This window comes from Ornithorhynchus anatinus, chromosome 13, assembly GCF_004115215.2.
Source record: "Ornithorhynchus anatinus isolate Pmale09 chromosome 13, mOrnAna1.pri.v4, whole genome shotgun sequence".
In the NCBI taxonomy this organism is placed as follows: Eukaryota; Metazoa; Chordata; class Mammalia; order Monotremata; family Ornithorhynchidae; genus Ornithorhynchus; species Ornithorhynchus anatinus.
Window position 1 is genome coordinate 8,494,221 of NC_041740.1, and position 24,001 is coordinate 8,518,221.

General features: G+C 42.6%; 1 protein-coding gene across 5 annotated transcripts in view; it reads right to left on the bottom strand.

Annotated features, from left to right (window-relative positions):
* Nucleotides 1–24,001, bottom strand: part of DIP2C (disco interacting protein 2 homolog C) — a 391,162-nt gene that overhangs the window by 11,818 nt on the left and 355,343 nt on the right. For 3 of the 5 annotated variants that reach the window (XM_029077686.2, XM_016227461.3, XM_029077687.1), the window contains 3 exons: nucleotides 16,648–16,677; nucleotides 14,601–14,662; nucleotides 873–930 (listed from right to left, as the gene is read on the bottom strand). In XM_029077686.2, the coding sequence (XP_028933519.1) occupies nucleotides 873–930; nucleotides 14,601–14,662; nucleotides 16,648–16,677 (150 nt within the window). The remainder of the gene's footprint in view (nucleotides 1–872; nucleotides 931–14,600; nucleotides 14,663–16,647; nucleotides 16,678–24,001) is intronic. The other 2 variants (XM_007667846.4, XM_001509827.5) reach the window with 1 other exon arrangement.

Consider the following 24,001-nt stretch of genomic DNA (forward strand, 5'->3'; position numbering starts at 1 on the left):
ACAAGGATTAGTTTAAAGAGTTTAGAACATTTTTCCACAACCATTCTTTCTGGAAATCTTCTCAGAGGTTGAAATGGCACCAATTCAAAATGAAATAGACTTCCTTTAGTTTGCAATACTTTTATATCCACAGTGTTTAGATTATAAATATGAATATATGAGCAAATACATATATAATTGCTGAATAGAAAAAATTTGATCTTATTGTACTCTCATATCCCACTATATCTGAGAAAAAAAGTACAGAGTCATTCAAGACATCTAGAGTGCATCTTGCTACCCTATCCTTGGCTTCAAATAATTTCAAATTACAGGGTCTAGAGAGCTCCAAAGTTCTTCCTGAATGGAACATGAAATCTTTTACAATAATCCACCAATTTGGGCTGGAGTCATTCCTTCAGCCAAGATTCGTGTGGGGTCAACTCATAAGAAGCTGGAGGTGCTGGGTCAGCTCTGCTTAGACAAGGACTCCATGCCCTTGCAATTAACACTGCCTAAGTATCACTGGTTCCTCATTATAGGATCAAGTCGATGCACATATGGATTATAAATCCCGGAAACTGAGATTTAGCAGGTGGATTCTTGCTTTTAAGACCGCCGGGGTACTTTTGGAGGAATGCTGGCAAGATGTCTGAAATAGTATTAATTTGCCAGGTCTGTAGACATAATTTGGATCTTTCAACCACAAGGCTATCACTCTGAAAAAATCATTCAAATTCTACTAACCTCATTCTCTGAATATAAAAGGTCATTTTTGGAATCAAAGACTCTAAAGCACTAATACCTACACACATACAAAAACTAACACACACATTCTATCTCTCTCTAAATATATATGCAAATATACTAGAAATTCTTTGATTTCCACTTACTTTTCCAGATTCCATGAGGGGTAAACTGTGAGGAGATCCTCTTTCTACCAAACGGACTCTGCAACAAAGGAACAAAGGATTCATGACTTATTTCTCCATCTTTTATGAATCTCCAAAGCACTTAATTTATAGCTATGCTCCATCACCAGTACTTGATAAAATTTATTTTTGGTGGAGTATTAAAATAACAAATATAGATTAGTAGTAGCCAAAGAGAGCTCCACCCCAAAGTCTATTTCTGCTCCATCCTTGGCAAGCAGAATGGAACAGCATAAGTATAGCACAACACTACTAAAAGGTAGCAGAGAAAACGGCTTAAATTATTAAATGCCAAATTAGCTTTGAGGCTTTCAGACCTCAATTGCTGGTCTATATTTAGGATGTGCAGTGATGTTTATCTGGGAATGAGCAGAAATTCAAGCTCTGCACAACCAAGATTAGACTCTCATCTACAGAGTTTAATGGCAATGTGTTCAGTCACCAATGTTCAGGAAGTGGAAAATGTTCATTAAAGTAGTAACTGGGAACACTGACCAAATGAAATCCATACTGAATATTTGAAGCCAGGTTTACCAAGTTACCAATAGAGTGGAAAAACGTAATTTAACATGGAGAACTAACAAGTTGGAAATTCCAGTTTGCTGGGGGTGGGAGTAGGGGAATTACGTCTAGTCAACAACAATTCAATTATAAAGTGCTCCAGAACCACGACGGTGAACCAAAATGTTGACAACAAACACAGGTTGACAAGAACTTTGCAAGAATAACACAGCAATGAAACTCATGTAATCATAAGTTTTAAGCCATAAAGAGATGGGGCTTAGATAGCTAGTGAACGGCCCCTTTACAGTGGCAGTGTGGCCTAGTGGAAAAAGCAGGGGTCTAGGGGTCAGAGGACCTGGGTTCTAATCCCCGCTCTACCACTTTCCTGCCTGGAGACCCTGCACAAGTCACTAAATAGATTAGAATTATAACCCAGGTTAACTGATTCCCAGGCCTCTGCTCCTCCCACTAGGCCATGCTGCTCCCCAAAGGAATACGGAGAGTCATTTTACAGAAAGAATCAATCAATCCTATTTATTGAGTGTTTACTATGTGCGGAGCACTGTACTAAGTGCTTGGGAGAGTACAATATTACAGAATTATCAGTTGTGTACCCTGCCCATAGTTTACAATGACAGAGCAGTCAGGTAAATCTTTTTAGGGGACTCTGGAGGATGACAATAATGAATGGGGGTTGTCTAGGGAGAGAGGTGGGATAAGGCAGGAAGCAACAGAAGAAAAAGGATCCATAGAATCTAAGTAAGACTATTGGATCTGACCCCATCTACCCAAAATAAGAATTCTGAGCCTACTGTAATTCCTTCTAAAAATGACACTCTAAGTATTCCAAGCTTTTCTTGTTCTTATACTAAGGGAACTGAGATTCTTGAGCCTGGAGATGGACAGACCATGGGTGACTTTTACAACAATATTTGGGCATGTGGTAGGAGAGAATGAGAGGTTAAAGGACTTGTCCCTCTTTCTGCACTTTGAAAACATTCTTACCATCCTGTTTCTGAGAGATTTCAGTGCCTACAGACTGTAAGCTTCTTGCGGGCAGGAATCACATCTACCAATTCTGCTGCATTGCATTTTCCTAAGTGCTTAGTATGGTGCTCTGCACACAGTAAGTGCTCAGCAAATAGCATTCATTGACTGAATGACTGGAAAACCCAAGCAGTGGTCCCTGACCCCTGCCTATGGTCCTGGACTTTCCCAATGAAAGAAGTTTTCAAATATTCTGTATGTGTCCCAGTGATCCCTTGAGTTCTCCTTTCATTCTTTTTCACACGAAGCTACTTCCTGTTCTATCTTGCTCTCCCTCCTTTTGGATTCCGGCTGCCGTGCAAATGCTCAATTTTTGAGCCAGATGACTCTTTGCGGACTAGCCTGCCATGTTGAACAGGAGTTTCAGATTTCATTTCATGGAGGTGCGGGGAGGCAGGTGGCAAACAGAGTGAATGGAAAATGGAGAGAGTTAAATACAAAAAGGAAATTTGCTATCAATTCTCTTAATATTTATGGGTTTCCCCTCTGCACTTTTGTACTTCTCCAGAGGGCTCACATTTGCTCACACCTACCTCAAATTGCTATGTTATTACTAGGAAACGGCAGTTACGAATCAGCTTCCAACAGCTCACCCAAGCAAAGCCTGAGGTATGCCTATGTGGTCACAGTCGCATAATCGTGCAGCCAAGTTAGATTCAGACCAGATCCCAACACCGGCATTCAGCACCCCCCACATCTGCTAAGCCTGATTCCCATCAGCAGACCCCGGAGACATTTATGGAAAGCGGTGAATTGTTTAACACATTCACCCTTCCCCCTCATTTCCTCCCCTCCCCCTCTCATTCTGCCTTCCCACCCCAAGGAGTGTGAGGCTCACCTAACACAGTTCCTGGACAGGCGGTCAAACCTATTATCCCACTGTTATTATTCCACTGGTTCGTAGCTTGTCTATCACCCCTGCCAGCTGGAGACTTATTTGCCACAATTAAAACACAAAAATGACATTAGCTGCCCCTGTGGGGTGTGTTAAAGTGGTACAATGGCTGCTCTCAAAAATATACTCACCTCAGAATTGTGAGTCAGAAAAATAAAACATCAAAAAAACCTAATCAAGTCACTAGGTCGTGCAATGCTTTTTTAAATGATATTAAGCACTTACTAGATGTGCCAGACATTGTACTAAGCGCTGTGGTAGACACAAATTTATCAGGTTGGACACAGTCCCTGTCCCACGTGGGGCTCACTGTCTTAAGCCCCATTTAACCGATGAGGCTAAGGAGAAGGTTACGTGACTTACCCAAGGTCACACAACAGACAAATGGCAGAGTTGGGATTAGAACCCTGTTGCAAGTCCCCTGATGTGGAACCAGGAGGCAGGGTAGAGCTCAATACCCAAGATATTCGATACTAATGGCAGCATGAATGCTCTACCTCCCTGCCATTGCCTGCATCAGGCACAATTCTTCCCAGCTCTTTGAACCACAGCAATAAAGACAACACCTGAGAAGATATGAACTGTCGGGGATGGGTCCTTAAACTGGTCTTGGACTATTTTTCCTGAAGGTGAAAAACGGGAGGAAATCACCTCTACTCATGATTTGACTGAGGGTCCGTCTGAGAAGACTGAAACTACCACAGATCTTAAAACAGTGTTTTCATGCTGTGAAGATTAAATGTTTGTGGCCAATCGACGGATCAGCGTGAAGGACGAAGCATTTCCCGGATCTTGGTTTGGGATGCTGCTCTCCTACTACAACCCAGCCCGCACACTTCGCTCCTCTAATGCCAACCAACTCACTGTACCTCAGGCTCATCTATCTTGCTGCCGACCCCTCGTCCCCGTCCAGCCTCTGGCCTGGAATGCCCTCCCTCCTCAAATCCAAAAGAAAATGGCTCTCCCCGCCTTTAAAGCCTATGGAAGGCACATCTCCTTCAAGAGACTTTCCTTTTCTCTCACTCTGTTGTCACCCTGATTTGCTTCCTTTATTCACCCACCTCCTCAGCACTGAATGTACAAATCCATATGTACAAATCTGTCATTTATTTATTTCTATCAATGTCTGTCTCCTCCTCTAGACTGTAAACTCGTTGTGGACAGGGAATGTGTCAGTTATATTGTTATAATGTACTTCCCCAAGTGCTCAGGACAGTGCTCTATACAGAGTAAGTGCTCAATAAATATGACGGACTGATTAATTGGATGCTTCAAGGGAGGGCAGTTGAAAATACCCATTCCACAGCTGGGTTGCGGCGCTAGTGTGGGAAGTTTAGGTGTGAGATGATCAGGCTAACCGAGTTTCCATGTCCTTGGAGGTTGAACTGGCAAAAAAATCTTCGCTTTCTCAGGAGCCAGCCTTGGTTCAGATGAGAATCTGATTCAATCCAAGTGCCATCAAGTCTCAAATACTCCTGGCCATGGACCAGAGGCAAAGCAGCAGTAGTGAAATCTGCAGATTATTTCCAAATCTTGGCTTAGTTTAAATCTCCTCCTCCTCTGGGAAAACTAACTGACTGCCATCTCCTCTGCTCTCTTCCTCCCCAGCCCACCTCTCTGGGGTGAGGCTTGTATGGAGTATGGAAAAAGCCAAAGGGAGGCAGTCTGATAAGAAGGGAGAAACAGCATGGCCTAGTGGATAGAGCATGGGCCTGGAAGTCTGAGGACCTAGGTTATAATCCCAGCTCTGCCACGAGTCTGCTGTGTGACCTTGGGCAAGTCACTTAACTTCTCTGCACCTCAGTTACCTCATCTGTAAAATAGGGATTAAGACCATGAGCCCCATGTGAGACATGGGCTGTATCCAACCTGATTATCTTGAGTCTAACATAGTGCTTAGTAGAGTACCTGGCACATAGTAAGTGCTTAAATACCAATTTTGAAAAAAAGGGTCGGGGGAGAAGCAAAAGCCTTGAGTCATCAGCTCCCTGGACTCCTGACTTTCTCTGTCCCTATCAACTGCCAAGAATGTTCTGAACGTTCCCAACCGACAAGAGCAACTTTGGCTGTCGAGCTATCCAAACAGAAAGTTTGCTCAGTGGACAAACTGAGAATCACTAGACGTTACAAAAAACGACAACTTGGAAGATCTCTGATTGGGCTAATCCAGAGGTCAGGCATGGGAGCTTATGGGAGCTTTCTTCAATGTGAAGAAAATTACACATTTTGTTGTCCCTAGCCCTCAAACCCGCTCCTGGAGGAGAGGGGAGGAGGGAGGGAGAAAGAAGCGGAAGAGGAGGAGAGGCCTAACACCAGATAATCAGCTCCTGACTACCTATGATATGACTTAAGATTTCAGGTGTTTAAAGAGATATGCTGCTAAAAAAGACTCCAGTGTTATGGCCCATAGAGATACCTTGTTATTTTTTTACTACTGAACACAAGCAGGAGATATTGACAGAGCACAAAAAAGTGGCCTAAAATTAATAAAACAGTTTTTCAGCTCCCTGGAAAACATCCATCATCTTATACTGCAGCTGTATCACTGGAGTGTTTCTTTCAAGTCTCAAAATTCATGAACATAAAAGCAACACGGTGTACCCACCAGGAGGGCAGTTACGTATTTCTAAACTCTATGATAACAGTTTCCTGAGAATCAGCAAGAAGAGCTTTAGATTACACAATTATCGTCTGTACCCATAAGAAATGGGAACAAAAGGCAACGAAGATGAGAAAACGTTAACAATATTCCAGGCACCTAGCAACAAACACAATACCAATTACCTAACCACAGTAGTATTTCATTGCAGCTGCTGCAACATGAAAACAACTTATTCTTTTCACCAAAACGCTAATGCTGCCAAAACTGAGGGACAGTTAGAGCCAACAGGGATCTTTTTGCCACTCTTTTCTTAAAGTGTTTTATAAATTAAACGCCATAACTCTGCTCTTTTGTTCCTTAAAAAATTTTTTATATACTTTTTGCAACAAGACTTCCATCTCTAGTCCCTCTTTTGAACTTACTTTTCTACCTTCCCAGGGATTCAAACCAGGCTCCTCAATTCTGGCACCTCTTCTCTGCCTTAAATCCAATATTGGCTTTTGGCGAGTGAGGGAAGAAAGGACTGGGGACAGAGTCCAGCCCAGATTTGCACGGCGGTTCTGGTGCAGAGGAGAGGAGGTGAAAGCAGGGCTTGAAGGGTGGGGGTTTCTTCAGGTTTGGGAAAAATTTTTTAAAGTGATCAATAAAGCCTGGCCCCTCCTTAAAGAGATTTGACCAGATCCCAGCAGTGAGAACGAGAGAAGGCATTAAATGATGCTTTTGGAACCTGGCTGCCATCTCTTGGCAGCCATGCTGGCTATCCCATCCAGGAGACAATGTCCGGTGGGTAAGTTCCCTGGGCTTGCTTCATCATAAAGGCCGTGAATGAAGCTGAGGCCTGAATGAAAGCCAAAGCTTTTTTTTATTAACTTGCACCAGACACCTGGTAGAGTACAATGGAAATAAGACAGTCTCCAGTGCCTTCAAATTCTCTCCCTTCCTCCCTTTCTCTTCCTCCAATGCCTCCTTTTCCTCCCTTCCTCCTCTCTTTTCCCTCACCTTCTCTTTTTCCTCACTAGCTCCACTCTCTTTTACTCTCTCACTCACCCCTTGATGACCCACTTCCAGAGGGTCCCCGACTCTAAGTGAAAAGTTGGTACCCTTGTTCCCATACCAGGGTGACCATAAATAGCCATGAACCTTGCCACTGGTTTTAAAGCACTCAATCACCTTCCCCATCCTAATTTACCTCGCTGATTTCCCACTACAATCCAGCCCGCACACTTCACTCCTCAAATGGCAACCTTCTCTCTCTGTACCCCCAATCTCATCTATCTCTCAGCAGGCACTTGGCCCATGTACTGCCTCTGACCTGAAACTCCCACCCCTTAGTATCCGACCGATGAACACTCTATCCACCTTCAGAGCCTTATTAAAAGCACACCTCTTCCAAGAGGCCTTCCCCAAAATAAGCCCTCATTTCCTGTCCCTCCCCAATCCCTTCTGTGTCACCCTTGCAGTTGGATTTGGACCTTTTATTTATTCTTCCCTTGGCCCCATGGCACTTAGATATATATATATATATGTGTGTATATATATATATATGTCATTTATTTATTTATATTAATTTCTATTTCCCCCTCTAGACTGTAAACTCATTTTGGGCAGGGAACACATCTACCAACTCTAATACAGTGTATTCTTCCAAGCATTTAGTAGAGCGCTCTGCACCAAGTAAATGCTCAATAGATAAGACTGATTGAACAGGGATAGCAGGAAAAGAGCAGCAGCTCATTGAGACCCTCCTGGAGAGGATCTGCCCTTCCAATCTATCTCATAACCCACTTGCTTCAGAAAGGTTTTCTTGCACTAGACAAGACCTCAAGTGTGACACGTTCTGGAAGGGATTGCAAACCATTCTACAGTAGGGAGTGTTTTAAGTGTTTTAACCCTAAATCCCACACCTGGCTGCACACTTTAATACTTCTGTCAGCACAGACAGATGCCCTCAAAATTTCAATCACACATTCAAAAAGATCACCTCCAAATGGAGACTGCAAGCCAGAGCTGACCTCACTACACATGACAATGAAGTTCTTGAATGGGGATTAAAAGATACAAGCCAAAACATTCCTTTCAAGGATGAAGGCAGATGGACAGTTGAGTTATTCTGGGTGACATCCTGAATGTAATCAACAACAATCTGCAGAAATCAACCGATCAATGGTATTTATTGAACGCTTCCTGTGGGTGGACAAGGAACGGGTCCACCAACTCTGTTATGTTGTAGTCTCCCAAGCGCTTAGAACAGTGCTCTGTACACAGCAGGCACTCAAATACTATTGACTGATTGCAGAGCACTGTACTAAGTGCTTGGGAGAGTACAACAGAGTTCGTAGACTGGTTCCCTGCCCACAAGGAGCGTATTAGAAGAGAAGCAGTGTAGTCTAGCGGATAGAGCCCCTGTCTATGAATCAGAAGGACTTGGGTTCCAATCCTGACCAGGATTAGAACTCAGGTCCTTCTGACTCCCAGGCCTGTGCTCTTTCCACTAGGGCACGCTGCTTCTCTATCCTCACTCATCTCCCAAAAATGTTGAACTATAAAAGCATTGCCTTCACTCCATTCCCTGCTAAGGAGTATGATATAAAGATCAAAACCAATAAGGCAAAACAGCCAATTCTTGTGAAATCATCAGTTTGTGTCTTGAGGAAAAAGTTACTTGCTTCACCAAACCTCAGGACTCAGGCCCCTTGGCGGGAAAGCAAGAATGGATAAGGATAATGCTGACTAGGGTGATAGGCCTTGGGCTCCCCAAAGTATTCTTCCAATGAAAGGAAGAATACAAAACCCACCAGGAAAAGTTAGCAGGTGTGAGGATGACTGAGTCATTTTCAGTACAGAAGGCATCATCTGGTGCTCTTCCAAATCGCGCCGAAATACTGGAAAGAGGGTGAGGGATGGATGGTTGATTGCTTTCACAAGTAGCAGCTCCAGGAGTGTTGGCTTCTGATGACTTTTACCTCACTCTATTGATTCCATACATCAGCTGCTGATCTAAGGACCTCCATTTGTGTGGGTTTGTTTGACTTCATAGAAGCCTCAACACATGTGTGCCCTACCATTGGGGTTAGTATGGGAAGTAAAGAAAGGAATTCTCTTGGAGGAGCCAGCTTTCACAAATTTCACATATATATTCAAAGTTCAAAAGGTCACATTGCCCAAACTTCTGAAAGAAGAATTCATGATATTTCTGAAACTCTGGAATGTGGATTTTTTGTGATTGAATACTGTTTCAGTAATTTTTCCTCTCTTCTCCACCCAACTTCTTAAACGACATTACAGAAGCAGCATGGCCTAGTAGATAAAGCATGGATCTGGGAGTCAGAAGAACCTGGGTTCTAATCCCAGCTCCGTCACTAGCTTGCTGTGACACCTTGGGCAAGTCACTTCACATATCTATGCCTCTGCTACCTCATCTGTAAAATGGGGATTAAGACCATGAGCCCCATGTAGGACATGGACTTTGTTCAACCTGATTAGCTTGGAGCACGGGCCTGGGAGTCAGAAGGTCATGGGTTCTAATCCTGGTTGTGCCACTTGTCTGCTGTGTGACCTTGAGCAAGTCAATTCACTTCTCTGGGTTTCAGTTACCTCATCTGTAAAATGGGGATTGAGACTGTGAGTTGAGACTGTGAGCCCCATGTGGGACAGGGAATGTGTCCAATCCAGTTTGCTTTTACCTACCCCAGTGCCTGGCACACAGTCAGCACTTAAATATCAACAACACCATTATTATTATCTACCCAGCATTTAATACAGTTCCTGACACACAGTAAACACTTAACACATTCCATTAAAAAAAATTACTGTTGAAATGCATGAAAGACCTGCAGAATGAGGACTTGATAGAGTTTCCAGGAAGAACCTGAAAAATTTAAGCACTTTGCCTGAGAAAAGATGGCCAGTGCTCCTTATGTGATGGAAGAAGAGAAGAGAGAGTAAGCCCAAGGGGCAGAAGGAGTGAAAACTGATTTCAGGGAACTGAAAAAAAAACAAAAAAAAATATCAAAGCAAGGAGGAAACTGCAAGTGTATCTTGCCAGGTACCCAGGGTCAGGAGAGAGACAATACTGTGTAAATGAAAGTGGCAGACGTGCTTGTGGTGTGATTCTATCACTTCCACTGGCAAAATGGAGGGTAGAAATTCTACTGCCAAAGTTAAGGTGTGATAATACTTTCAAATCCACTGGCTGTTACATATGCCTGGCTCTTTGGGAGTTAAGTCCGCTTTATTTTTAAACCTAGTCACATGGGGGCCATTTAAACAAACCACCAAATCCAAACTGAACATTCGGAATCTCCCAAAATACCAATGTATTCAGGCAAAAATATCCCAAAGACCCCCTGCTCAATTTTCTACGCATGAAATGCGAACACACGGATTTTGTTGGCCAGCAAATGCCACTGCCAGCCTGGAGAAAATGGCTCTTGGCACCCCAGTGATGTGGAAGCAACTTAGCTGGTGGGTATACTGAAGAGCAATATGGCATATGCTCCCAGGTTTCTCAGCCCTAGGGCACTTATTTTCTCACTCTCTTACCTATTGGACACATTAAATTATGCCTATAGTTTAATCCAAGGTCTTTGGGCCGCCACTTGAACTGCTTCTGGTTGTTCCTCAAGTACAGTAGCCAATCAAACCCCAGTGATGCTGATGAAGTGGGCCTAGTGGAAAGAGCACAAGCCTGGGAGTCAGAGGACCTGGATTCCAAATTCCAGTTCTGTCACTTGCTTCCTGTGTGACTGTGGGCAAGTCACTTTACTTCTCTGTGCCTCAATTATCTCATCTGTAAAATGGGGATTAAGACTATGGGCCCCATGTGTGACATGGACTATGTCCAACCTATTTAGTTTGTATCTACCTCAGTGCTTAGTATGGTGCCTGGCACACAGTAAGCGCTTAAATACCAAAAAATAAAAAATCCAAACCCCCAAACTACATTAGGCTTATCAGCATATTAGAATTCTGTGAGAAGGCCAGAGTCAAATTACTAAGTAAACAGCACACTCGACTTATTTGTTTTGCTGCTGCCCACACTGCCAGCATTGAATTCAATCTTGATGTATTTCAGTTTCTCTACCCAGAAATCTTTCCTTTCCTGGTAACTCCTCTTAACCCCGTGCTTTTCCAGTGGTTCTGGAAGTCCAGAGACATATTTTCTGGGTAACTGGCATCTAGTTCGAATCGTTTTGTTCTTCTGTCAACAACATAAGTGTAATTAAACCACGAAGAATCTATTAAACCCGTTCATTTAAAAGAGGAAAAATGATTCTGTCTATGACCAAGTTGGAAAAGCTTGCATGGCTTAGGAAGGTACTGTAGTGGATGGAGAGAGCTGAGAATAAACTTTAAATGAATATACCAAAAGGGCATTCCTTAACCAAAACAACTATTTCCAAATACTTTCAAAACATTTTCATCATTTTTCCCCTGCCTGTGTGGGAACTGAACTGATTCTGTGGTAGAATTTGTACCCTCATAAATTCCATTACAGGAGACAAAAATACTCTCCATGGCAACCTGCTACAAATTCAAATGCACAGAAATTAAAATGCTGCAGCCTTGGAAAAGAGTAGAAATAGAAAGGGACATAGAAAATTGGGCAGAAATGACTAACCAAATCGTAAAATCTATTAGAACCATATGATTCCCAAATAGTGCTTCAGCTTGTTTTAAGGGGCTCCAGAAACATGTATTGACAAATTAACTTTCTCCAGGTTAATTAAGTGATCATTGGACAGGTGCCTCAGACTTCCTAGTGAAAACACCAAGAAGCCAAAGGCAGGAGTAATTAATCCATTCTGACAGAATCTACACAGAGCAGAAGCAGACAGGCAGACAATAGTCCTGTTTTTATGCGTCTAATGGCAGAAGAGAAATGCAACAAACAAAACCTTCTAGCTTTCCTGTTTTGCCTGTCAATTCCCTGTCTCTATTCTCATCTCACCCCTCCTCCCTTGAAAGCACCGAAACTGCTCAGTGCTAAAGCTGTTCAGAAAGACAAGAGCACAATCGGTAGAGGAGCAGAAAAGAAGATTTCACCTACCTACACAGGCAGAATTTGAATTCACAACAAAAGCAGGAATTAAAAGCCAGGATGGGGTGAAGACAAAGGGCTGTTTAAAATTATTACTCAATAGACTGTAAAGTGGAGGGTAGGAAAATGAAATTTAGGGAAGGGAGAGAAACTGTGACATCATTTGATGGTCTGCTCATTTTCAAATGATCACACCTGGCCTTTGGAGTTTCAGCCTCCAGCTGAAGATGATGTGATTAGGGGGTTGGAAAGAGGAGGAGGCGTAAGGGAGAAGCAGCATGGCATAGAGGAAAGAGCACGGGACTAGGAGTCAGAGGACCTGGGTTCTAATCCCAGCTCGACAACTTACCTGCTGCGTGACCTTGGGCAAGTCATTTAACTTCTCTATGCCTTAGTTCCCTCAACTGCAAAATGGAGGTTCAATACCTGTGCTCCCTCCTTAGTCTGTGAGCCCCAGGTGGGACCAAATATCTTGCATTTATCTCCACGCTTAACAAAGCCCAATATCACTATTAATAATTATAGGGATGCAGGAGGCAAGAGGAGGGACAAGTAGAAAACAGAAAGATAATGCCAGGACTCTGGGGCTGGTTGGCAGCAGAGCACAGATCCAGAGCTGAAGGATGGGTACTGCCCAAAAAGCTTTTCTGTCCCTAGGAAGATGTGCTGAAAGCAGGGTTCCCCGGGCAGGGAGGGGCAGGCTGCAGCCAAGTTGTTGGCATCTGGCTCCAAAAACATTAATCCCATGTGCCTGTCACAGTCCCTACTGATGTCATTCAGGTGAAGTTTGCCCTGGGCAGAATTTTGTCAAGAAGAATACTCCACTAAAAAGTCCTTCTCTCGAAATATGCCTGGCCAAAGGCAGATTCCTCCAGGAACTAGTAAGGGTGGGGGGAAGTGACTCAGAGCCCACCCAGGAACTCTGAAGTCAGCTCAGAAGGACTTGGATTCTAACCCTGGCTCTGCCACATGTCTGAGGTGTGACCTTGAGCAAGACACTTCACTTCTCTGTGCTTCAGTTACCTCATCTATAAAATGGTCATGAGAATCTAAGTCCCATGGGGGACAGGAACTGTAACCAACCTGATTAACTTTTATTTACCCCAGCACTTAGAAGAGTACATGACACATAGTAAGCGCTGAACAAGTACCATAATAATTATTATTTTTATTACAGGGGAAGCAGTGTGGCCTAATGGATAAAGTATGGACTCGGGAGCCGGAAGACATCAGTTCTAATCCTAGCTTACTGCTGCGTGATCATGGGCAAATGCACCTCAATTTCCTCAACTGCAAAATGGGAATTCAGTCCCTGTTCTCTCTCCTACTTAGCCTCCCCACGTGGGACAGTGACTATATCCAATTAATTTATATCTACTCCAGCACTTTGAACAGTGCTGGACAGATAGTAAGTGCTAAACAAATATCATAAAAAAAATACATCTACCTGGTTGAGACTCCTTGTGGAAACAAAAAGTGTCTACCAACTCTGTGGTATTGTACTCTCTCAAGTGCTCTGTACAGTGTCTGCACAGAGTAAAAGCTTAATAAATATCACTGATTGGCAGGTGGCATTTCAGACTTTCCACTCACTCTCAGCCCAGTCCCCCGACCCCATGCCACTCTGGGAAACTCCATGAAAATAAACCAGCCTGTCACATTAATACCATCAGGAAAAACAGGGTAATACGGAGGGATGTTTTGTTTACAACCTTCCAAAAGAGTGCCTAACCCAGCAGGAGCTAAATGAAGACTGCATAGTGGGGAAGGGAGATTATCCCCAAAGGGGGGAAAAAAAGTCGCTTGTTTCCCAAAGGAAAAACAAAACAAATTTATTTTATTCTCACAGCATGGTATCTGGAGAACAAATCTAAAACACTAATTCCAAAAAGAAGCAATTAGGGCCAATAAGGGAAAAGTTGAATTTTTACCCTTCAAACATGTGAGAATTGGACTACTGTTTAACCTCAGAGATCAAAGACACACAGGTGGGCCTAGCTTTGGTCAGTGGATGCATTCTGAGACTAAGCAAAATCTACCCAGAAGGAATTCCATTTTATACGGTAAAAGGGAGACAAGAGTATCCCCTTTTAGACTTTAAGCTTGCTGCGGGCAAGGAACCTGCCTACCAACTCTGTTGTATTCTACTCTCCAAAGCGTGTACTACAGTGATCTACACACAGTAAGCGTTCAGTAAGTACCATTCATTCCACACCAAAAAAAAAAGAAAGTGCACATGCAAGTCAGCGTGAAACATATCCTGAATCCATGGGCCAAATGAACTTTCTGTGGGTGAGCTGCTGAAACACAGTCCCTGCACCTACAGATGATTGTTATGGACAGAAGCACCATTTGCCCTGTTTTCAATTCCTCCCTAGGATGTGCTCCCACCATAAAGAAAAACATGAAAGAGCTTGGATAACACCACCTGGTCTTGGCATGGCCACTCTATTTTATTCCTTCAGTGATAATCCTATTTGAATTGGGGCATGGGAATAAATAAGGATTTGTTATCTGGAGAGTCCAGCCTGGCTGTGTTCAGCTTCGTCTCCCTGGGTCGCTGAAAACTGTGAAGCCAAAAAAGAATAGGAACCACCATACCTGTCATGTCTCAGCGCCCTCATATCAACATACACAGTGGTCGGATCGGGTCCAGATGTCCCCTGCAAGCAACAACATCTTGAGTGAGAATTAGCATGCTCAAATGAAAACCGCTTCTAAAGTTTAGGAACATGGGCCTTGCGGGCTACATTTCATTTACTGCCAATGGTTGGTCTACGAAATAAGCGCAGGTAAATTAACTAGCAGATTAAGCATCCTTTAGTAGATACCTTGTAACCTTAAGGGGAGTATCTGATTATATGTACTCCCAGCATAATCAAAACCCCATACCGACTCCAGGGGCAACCGTTACCTTTTGGTATGATGGTCAGAACACCAAACAGATATCCCATTCATTAAAAGAAATCCATCAGCGGAATCTCAGTTTATCCCGGAAGATTTAAAAACTCTAACAGGGCAACGTGAGAGAAATGACAAGAGACACACATGCTAAACATTTTGCCAAATAAAATGAAAGCTGAAACGGCGGAAGAGAAAAGGTTTAGCGGCAGAAGCAGGCTGTCAAGGATATGAAGCATGATTTGCTGAGAACTTTCCATGCAGGCCCCCTCCAAGGTAGGTATTCAGGATTAACGATATTAATGTAAAACACATGACATGAATCGACATGGATTAGAGAGGAAGCCATAAAGAGCAATTATTCTGTTCTTTCTAAGTCTTCGACTGTGTGTTCCAATATGGCTAAGGCTGTTGGTGGTTGCATTTTGGCCAGCGGATCCATGCCAAGGAAAGAGAGGACCGTCCAAATAGTTTCAGTTCCGGGGGGGCGGTAGAGCATCTCAGCTCCCTGATGACCTGATCTCAGTACCTGGGAGCAGCCGCAACCCAACTCTCCATCCCACTGCTTTCTTTCAGAATGGACACCTGGATTTCCAATGCTAAACCTTTGTCTTTGCTAACCCTCACCTAAGAAGATGTCTTAGAGGCCAACAATGACGACAAAATTTTACTTCAGAACAAGAGTCCCCTGCGGAAGCTGGACTAAACAGTATGGCGTTTGGAGAACCCCACAGAAAATCACCTCAGATGTGGGCATCTCTTCTCCTTCTCTCTGAAGGACAGGTGTGGAAATCAAAACACAGAGGCCTCTGGTTGTGTTTCCAACACCCTGATCCCAGGCAACTGCCCAGCACCCAATTAACATGTCCTTCAAGATAGAGGAGTCTCAAGGTCACTTTAATGATCCCAATTTGACTGTTACTAATCCAGTACCTTGCCTGACAGCCTTCCCATTTTAAGATGTGGCAGGCAAATTCTTAGTTTGGAGGAATATAGGGCAATTTACCATTTAATTTATTACCCCTAACACTGGGAGACTAAAGTCATGGATTCCCAGCAAAAATTTGATCCCAACCAAATGGAGGGGGAAAAAATATATTTATAACTGTTAGCTGCATACTACATCTACTTAACAATATTGCTCAAGGGAATCCCACCACCAAGCCAGAAAGTATAAGAGTAGCACATGCAGATTAGCCTCTAATATGAAGCTTACAATAAAACACGATACAAGATACATCATCCTAACTAGCCAGAAGAATGTGACGTTTCAATCTACTGAGACATAATCTGCAGTGAAACAGACTAGGGCTGAGAGGAGAACTCGTTTGAGAATTCAAGTACTGCAATCTGCTTTAATGTAGCAATGCAAGCGCGTATCCTTGGGATGACCGTTTTCTAGGTCTCTGCCATTTTAAATATGACCACATATGGTTAATGCTGATGAATGATGATGGAAAAAAATGTTATAAACAATGTGTTGGGGGTCGGGGGTGGGGGGAGCGGGGAGTGGGAATGAGAACCAAACCAAGAAAACAAACCATCAGGTCTATGGGGTGCAGAGGAAACAATTATTTCCATAAATGTAACATTAGGTGGGAGTTCTAGTGGATCAAATTGCAGTGGGCCGTTTGCACTGTTGCACTGGAAGGGTCTGAAAATCCAAGAATCTCCAGACTCAACTTCTAGTCTGTACCACTGCCGGAAGCTGATAAGTGGGTATCGAGGGAACATGAAAATCCCCTACCTGCTCGGCCAGCTTCCCCAGCCTGTGAGGCTATAGCAGCAGGACAGCAGGGACAAGAGGTGGAGAGGAGAGAAGAGAGAAAGAGACACAGGACAAAAAAAAACCAAAACCAAAAAAAACCAAAAACGAACAAAAAAAATGATCCAGAAACCAACAATCAAAAATGGGAATGGGAAGGGGAAGGAAAATGCCAAAAGCGGGGAATAAAATAAAAAGAAAAACAAAAACAATGTCAAATACAGAAACCTTAAAAATTAACCACTGTACCATTAAAGGTTAAAAAAATTAAAATGAGATGTCGACATCTTAGTAGAGCAAAAGAAGAGACAGCAGTAGATGACTAACTAAAGACGAACAGACTTGGTGATTTTTAAGACAAAGACAATGTGGTTAGTGGATGGTTTCACTTTAGGAAATCTTTTCTTGCTTTTTGTTTTCTAAGGGAAGTAGGGCATGAACATTTTGGGCCTTGCTCTTTCATCATTGATTAATTGAAATGGGATTCATTACACTAATGAAGGCAAGTGCATTAGGAATCGGTTTTTCCTGTAAAAGCAGTAAACATAGTACTAGTCATGCTTCATTAATTGACCAGGGAAAAAAAAACAAAACAAAGGTCCATGATATTCACCTCACCCTCAGTCCCACACTTACATATCCTTATATCCTGGCACTCTCCCTATCTGTAATTTATTCTATCTCCCCTGCTAGACTGGAAGCTCCTTGTCAACCAGCTCTTTTGTATTGTACTCGTCCAAGTGTTTAATACAATGCTTTGCAAATAGTAGGCACTTAGTAAATTGATCTACTTATGCTGCTTCACAGAGTAATCTGCTCACAAAGGGCAGGAGGAGATTCCCCAGACTTTTTTTGGACAACCTAAGCTATGAATTTAGGATGAGAAGATGTCCATTCACCCCTGACAGGTCCAACATCTCCCTCCATTCCTTTTCCCTCTCTCTCTTCCCATCTCCCTCCTTGAATAATGTGGGGAGGAGGAACTGCACGGGCAAGGAGAGAATGATCCTCAAAGCAAGGATTAGGGACGATGAAAGAGTTCCCAACATTTCCTAATCCTCTCAACCCTCCTCCCCTAAAATGTCCTCAGCAAGAGCTCTCCAGTTGCTGCTTCATCAAACCCTGCTGCCTCACTTCACTGCACATTCTGCCCACCCTGCCCCATCACTAGAGGGTGCTCTTGAGATTCAAACCGCAATGCTGATAAAGGTGTTCCATGGTTGAAATTAATTCACCAGTGGTATTTATTGAACACCTACTGTGGGCAGGGCACTGTACTAAGCACTTGGGAGAGTACTGTACAATAGAACTGATAGGCAAGATCACTGTACACAGGGAGCTCAACTGGATGAGTCAAAGCTGATTATTTGAACCAACTGATTGAAGCTAGAGCAGATAATTGAAAGTATAGATAACCAGAATAAACAGTGTTTGGCGATTAATGGCAGGTGCTTTTCCAATTTGATTAATGAACTTTTTTTTCCTCTGATTATTTTAGCTAGCTTCAATTTGGATAACTGCTAAATTTGGCCAACACACTTTCAAGTAATCAGCTTGCTGTAGAGCCCTCTATAGAATGGAACACACAAAGCTGGAACAGACAGAAGACCAACAGAAAAACTGGAAGTGAAAGTGAGGAGAACAAGAGGCCTGGGCTGGGATCCAAAATGTTTCTATTCCACTCATGAATCCGATTCCCACCTTTGCCGTGTCCCTCTGTGAGGCTACCAATCTCTTTGTCTCATTGTCAAAAATGCTGGTCTGTTCTTGGAAAGTTTTACAGATAACCTACTATGCCTGTGAAGGAAGTACTACAATCTCCAAGGTTTTCATATAGAATACATTTCATTTTCTTCATGAAGAATGAGCATTTAACCCCAGATCATCCAATATCTCAACAGCCTGTTAGTCACTCACTCATTTGCTCAACAAAGGAGTTCATGTATTTCCCTAATATATACAAGTACAAGGGAAGTAAAAATGACTGGGGTGTATTCTGAGGAAATGGGTCATGAATTAAAACAAAACAAAAACTTTCCACCTTTTGCAGTGGAAGCTTAATTCATAAGTGTGGGAGGAAGGGAAGGGTTAGGAATGGTTCTAAACATTGTAATAATGCTGTTTACATTTTTCTTCTTGTTTTTGTTAAGAATACCAACATTATTAGCTATATGCTTTAACTCTGGGTGCCCTAAAAACAAATCATTTTCAAAGGATAAATATCAGTAGATTGCATGTACAGCAAGAAAAAAGGAACACAAGAACTATTTTGATTGTAATGCATAATACCACTTTTATATGTTGACCCCATTATTTCACTATTAAGACTATCATAAACCATGACTATTCATGTAAATGCTTTAAGTTCAATACATTTATCCCTAAATACAGGGGTATTTTCTGGCACTAAAAGACAACCATCCTAAATAATAAAATTCCCCACAAAATACTGAGTGAATGTGATAGTAACACTGGAAATAATTGGCATATGCTACACATATGAGTCCTGGCTGACACCTGACAAGCTAACAGTACTTGTAAAATGCTACTTTCATTTACTGTCCCACTCATTTATTCCTAGTATTCTCTAATCATGGTCTTTCCATTTCTCTCAACAGAATCTCCAATATGATCCCCTGACCAAAAGAAGCAGCATAAATTGACCCATTTAAATGCTGACCCATTTATCATAAAAATGGTATAAATGAAATACCTTTTCAGAAAAAAAAGCTCCACAAGAATGGCAACTATAATCAGAGGATTTAAAGTTAAACCGCTAATATGAGAATTTTAACTCTTTCTCAGTGTTTCTGTTTTTCCTCAATTAACTGAGTTCTGGAAAATAGTACTTAGTTTCTAAATTCAATGCAACAGAACTGTTTTGCTCATATTTCTCCAAAGAAGAGATATGGCTGCAGGCAATTTCTTCTCCAATAAAGGTTAATAAACAAGTGACACTTTCTAACAGTCCTAGGAGTAATTTATAGTATGGCTAATTAAACACAGAAATCCTAATTTGATCTTTCTAATGTTCACTTCTATGAATTCAGCAAACTGCAACTATTTTAAATTAAAATCATTTATGCAGCTAGAGATTCTGGGAAATGGTAGTCCCATCTATAATAAATGGCTCATATTTCTAAATTTGTCTCTTCTGAAAAATAACTACAATAACAACAGTAGCTACAAAACCATAGGGATTGGATCTTTAAAAATGTAGGACTTTCCCAAAGAACTGTAACTTCTAAGCCCAGTGACATTGTCTCAAATAATAACATGAGAAATATCTATCCAATAGAACCTGTAGAATCTGGAATCACATTGATCCTGAAGTCCAGTAGCTTTAGTGCTTAACTAGACACTGGTGTGATTAAAACCCACTGACGTAGACGAAGACATTAGAGCAGGTGAAGGTGAAATACAATAGAGTTTGTAAGCACATCCCTCTGGACTGAAAATTTGTTGTGGACAAGGAACTCTCCTATCAACTCCTCTGTTTTGTATTCATCCAAGCGCTTAGTATGGTGTTCTGTACACCATAAGTGCTCAATAAATACCACTGATGCTGATACTCTCCTCAGCCCAGAAGGAGCTCATGGTCTAGAGGCGGAGAGAGACATAAAAAGAAATTACAGATAGGGGAAATGGCAGAGTGCAAAGATATGTAGATGACTGCTGTGGGGCTGAAGGTGGGATGAAAATCATGTACTTAAGGCGTACAACAGAGCTGAGTGCATAGGTGAACTAGAGGGGAGGATGAGTAGGGCTTAGTCAGGGAAAGCCTCTTGGAAGAAATTCAGGGAAAGCCTCTTCGAAGAAATTAGATTGTAGGGTTTTGAAGCTGGGATGATTGGTGGTTTGTTGGATAAGAGAGGGAAGGGAGTTCCAGGCCAGAGGAAGGACATGAGCAAATGACTGGCAGTGGGCTAGAAGACACTGAGGAAAGAATAGGTTAGCATTAGAGGAGCAAAGTGTGCAAGTTAGGTTGTATTAGGAGGAAATCAATGAGGTAGGCTGGGAGAGGGAGAGCTGATTGAGTGATTTAAAGTGATAAGGAATTTCTGTTTGATATACAGTTGGATGGGCAACACCTGGAGGTTTTTGAAGAGTCGGGAGATATGGGCTGAACTTTTTAGATAGATGATCCAGGTGGCAGAGTAAAGCGTGGACTAGAGAGAGAAAAGACAAGGGGGAAGGAGTTCAGAAAAGCAGCTGATGCAATAGTCAAGGCCGGATACGACAAGTGCTTGAATCAAAGTGGTAACAGTTGGGATGGAAAAGAAATGGAAGATTTTAGAGATAATAATAATGTTGGTATTTGTTAAGCGCTTACTATGTGCAGAGCACTGTTCTAAGCGCTGGGGTAGACACAGGGGAATCAGGTTGTCCCACATAGGGCTCACAGTCTTAATCCCCATTTTACAGATGAGGGAACTGAGGCGCAGAGAAGTTAAGTGACTTGCCCACAGTCACACAGCTGACAAGTGGCAGAGCTGGGATTCGAACTCATGAGCCCTGACTCCAAAGCCCGTGCTCTTTCCACTGCGCCACGCTGCTTCTCTAGAGATGGTGGGAAGGTAACTGACAGAAGCTGTTGACACTGAAATCACAGGTTGAACGAGAGCTGAGTCGAGGATAACGCCAAGGTTATGGGCTGGTGAGATAAGAAGGATGGTGGCGCTGTCCTCAGTGATAGGTAAGTGAGGAGGAGGGCAGGGCCAGTGTGGGAAAAGGAAGAGTTCAGTTTTGGTCATGGTAGGTTTGAGGTGTCAGAGGGACCTCCAAGTAGAAATGTCTTGATGGCAGGAGGAAATCTTGACTGCAGAGAAAGGGATCAGGTCTAAAGAGGTAGATTTGCATAGAGATGGTAGTTGAAGCCATGTGATTGAATTCTCCAAGGGAGTGGGTGTAAGTGGAGAATAGAAAGAGACCCAGAACAGAGCCTTGAGTGAATATGTTAGAAGGTGGGAGGTAGAGGCGGAGCCTGGGAAAGAGACTGAGAAGAAGTGGTCAGAGAGATAGGAGAACTAGGAGAGGATATGTCGATGAAGCCAAGGTTAGAAAGCAGACAGAGGGAGAGAAGAGATCAGCGCCTTCAGAAGCTAAGCTACTCTGTTACTTAACCTTTGCAACTAGACTGCCTCCCCAAGACAAGCCGAGTAATAGAGTCTAAGTTAAGTTTCGGGGAGAGAATCAAAAGAGTTTATTAGCCTTTGCACCTCCTTCAATGTGAAAGGTATGATGAACTTCTAAGGGAAATAATATTAGGTTTCAAGGTTGCTTATCTACTCTTTTCTAAAAATCAATTCGTGAAATAGAGGAATCCCAATACAGCGCAACTGTATACATTTCTATTCTTTTTCGATACCACATTCACCAGTGAGAAAATAAGAATGAGGAGGAACGGGTTGGTGAAGCCACAGTGACATAAAGAGGTGTTTCTGTAATGGGATGCTAAATGAATTGTCTGGGAATGATCTAGATGGACTTATAAACCTGTCTGGAGCTTCTTGTTGCCAAATGATGCCATCCCAAGAGTTCTCCCCATTCAGGAGCCATGATAAGAGGATGAATTTTACAATTGCTGCTCCTGTCCTGCATGCAAAAAAGCAAATAAACTCCCATGAGCCTCTCCATCAAACGCTAAATGGGAGGCTGACTTGTGGAATGGCCTCTTTAAGTGGGGAATTTATGGCCCATCTGTGTAAAATTGAACTACATTGTCAGGTGGTATCAGACACTTGTAAGCCAGAGACCTCTTGGCTAATTAAATAGGGAGAAATATGTCCTTATTCTTCTATGGAGGCCATTCTATCAGCCTGCCTAAAAGACACTCACCTCTGCCTGGGACACCCTCAAAAGACCACCACTGGACTAACCAGGCTTTCAAAAATTCACACTCATCTCTCAAAATGAACATTCACATTCTTTCTCACTGCTCTTTCTCCTTTTCTCCCTCTGCTCTATTGTTGGTTCCCACCTCCAGTGCACAGGGTATACCTTATTGAATTGCAAAAAGACAAGCCCACATCATACTCCATGTGTAATATTTACTCTCCATAGTCCATAGGAAGTCTTTCAGCCTTACAACTCTATTTTCCCCCACTTGGAACTAAGCATAAGACTAAGTCACCTGCCTTACAACTAAGGTCTTTGGATAATATTTTAGAAACAGTTTGAAAGACTGCAAATGTCAAATATTAACAGTTCTTTGTGCAATTGGCTCTGAGTCTTCCTTTTCCAAAGTGTATGCTACAGCCTTTAAAGTGGCAAGAGAGAAAAAGGAAGCATAAATATCTATCTTTTGTTGCCAAGTGGCCGGCTGTCATGATTTCCCTTTATTTTCCTGTCTAGGGATTCCCTAGGAGAGCAATTATATTCTGTGGAAAAGGAGATGCTCTTGACATTTGCAGCTGCTCTCGAATTCACCCATCTTTCTCTTAAAGGGGGTTTTAGAAGTCTGAATAGACCATGGAGAGAGGGTGAGGGTAATCCGAGATTGGAACAGCCAACAAGAATGAACCAGCTGGTAATTTTCATCAGGACAGTGATGGGAAATTCATGTCTATGGAAGAAAACAAAAAAATCACTCCAGACTCCTCCCGCATTTTAATTCTGTATAGATCCAGACACGCATTTTGTCCAAGATTCCCAGTTATTTGGACAGAGACACTTCAGAAAGAAAAGACTTCTGAGGAAGGGGAAGTAGCATGGCCTAGCAGAGAGCATGGGCCTGGGGGTCAGAGAATCTGGGTTCTAATCCCAGCTCTGCCATTTGTCTGCTGTGTGACCTTGGACAAGCCACTTAATTTCTCCATTTCCTCATCTGTAAAATGGGGATTAATTAGACCCTGGGCAAGTCATTTCACTTCTCTGGGCCTCAGTTACCTCATCTGTAAAATGGGAATTAAGACTGTGAGCCCTGTGTGGGACAGGAACTGTGACCAACCCAATTATCTTGCATCTACCCCAGTGCTTAGAACAGTGCCTGGCACATAGTAAGTGCTTAACAAATACCATAATAATTAATTATTGAAAATACCACAATTATTACTACAGGAGGTGGTGAGCAAGTGTGGAGGAACAGGAAGAGTCTCCTGTGAGTTCAAAATGTTTGTGATAAGTTTTCTATCTACCAAGCCCTCAGAATGACTCTGGAGAATGGGACTACCTAACAAACAATTTTTGGGGATCTTGGACTGAAGCAAGATACAGGATCATTGTTCTTCAACATCTTTGAGGCAATGTGGCCTGATGGATAAAGCACAGACCTGGGAGCCAGAAAACCTGGGTTCTAATCCCAGTTCTATTACTTGCCCTGCTGTGTGACCTTGAG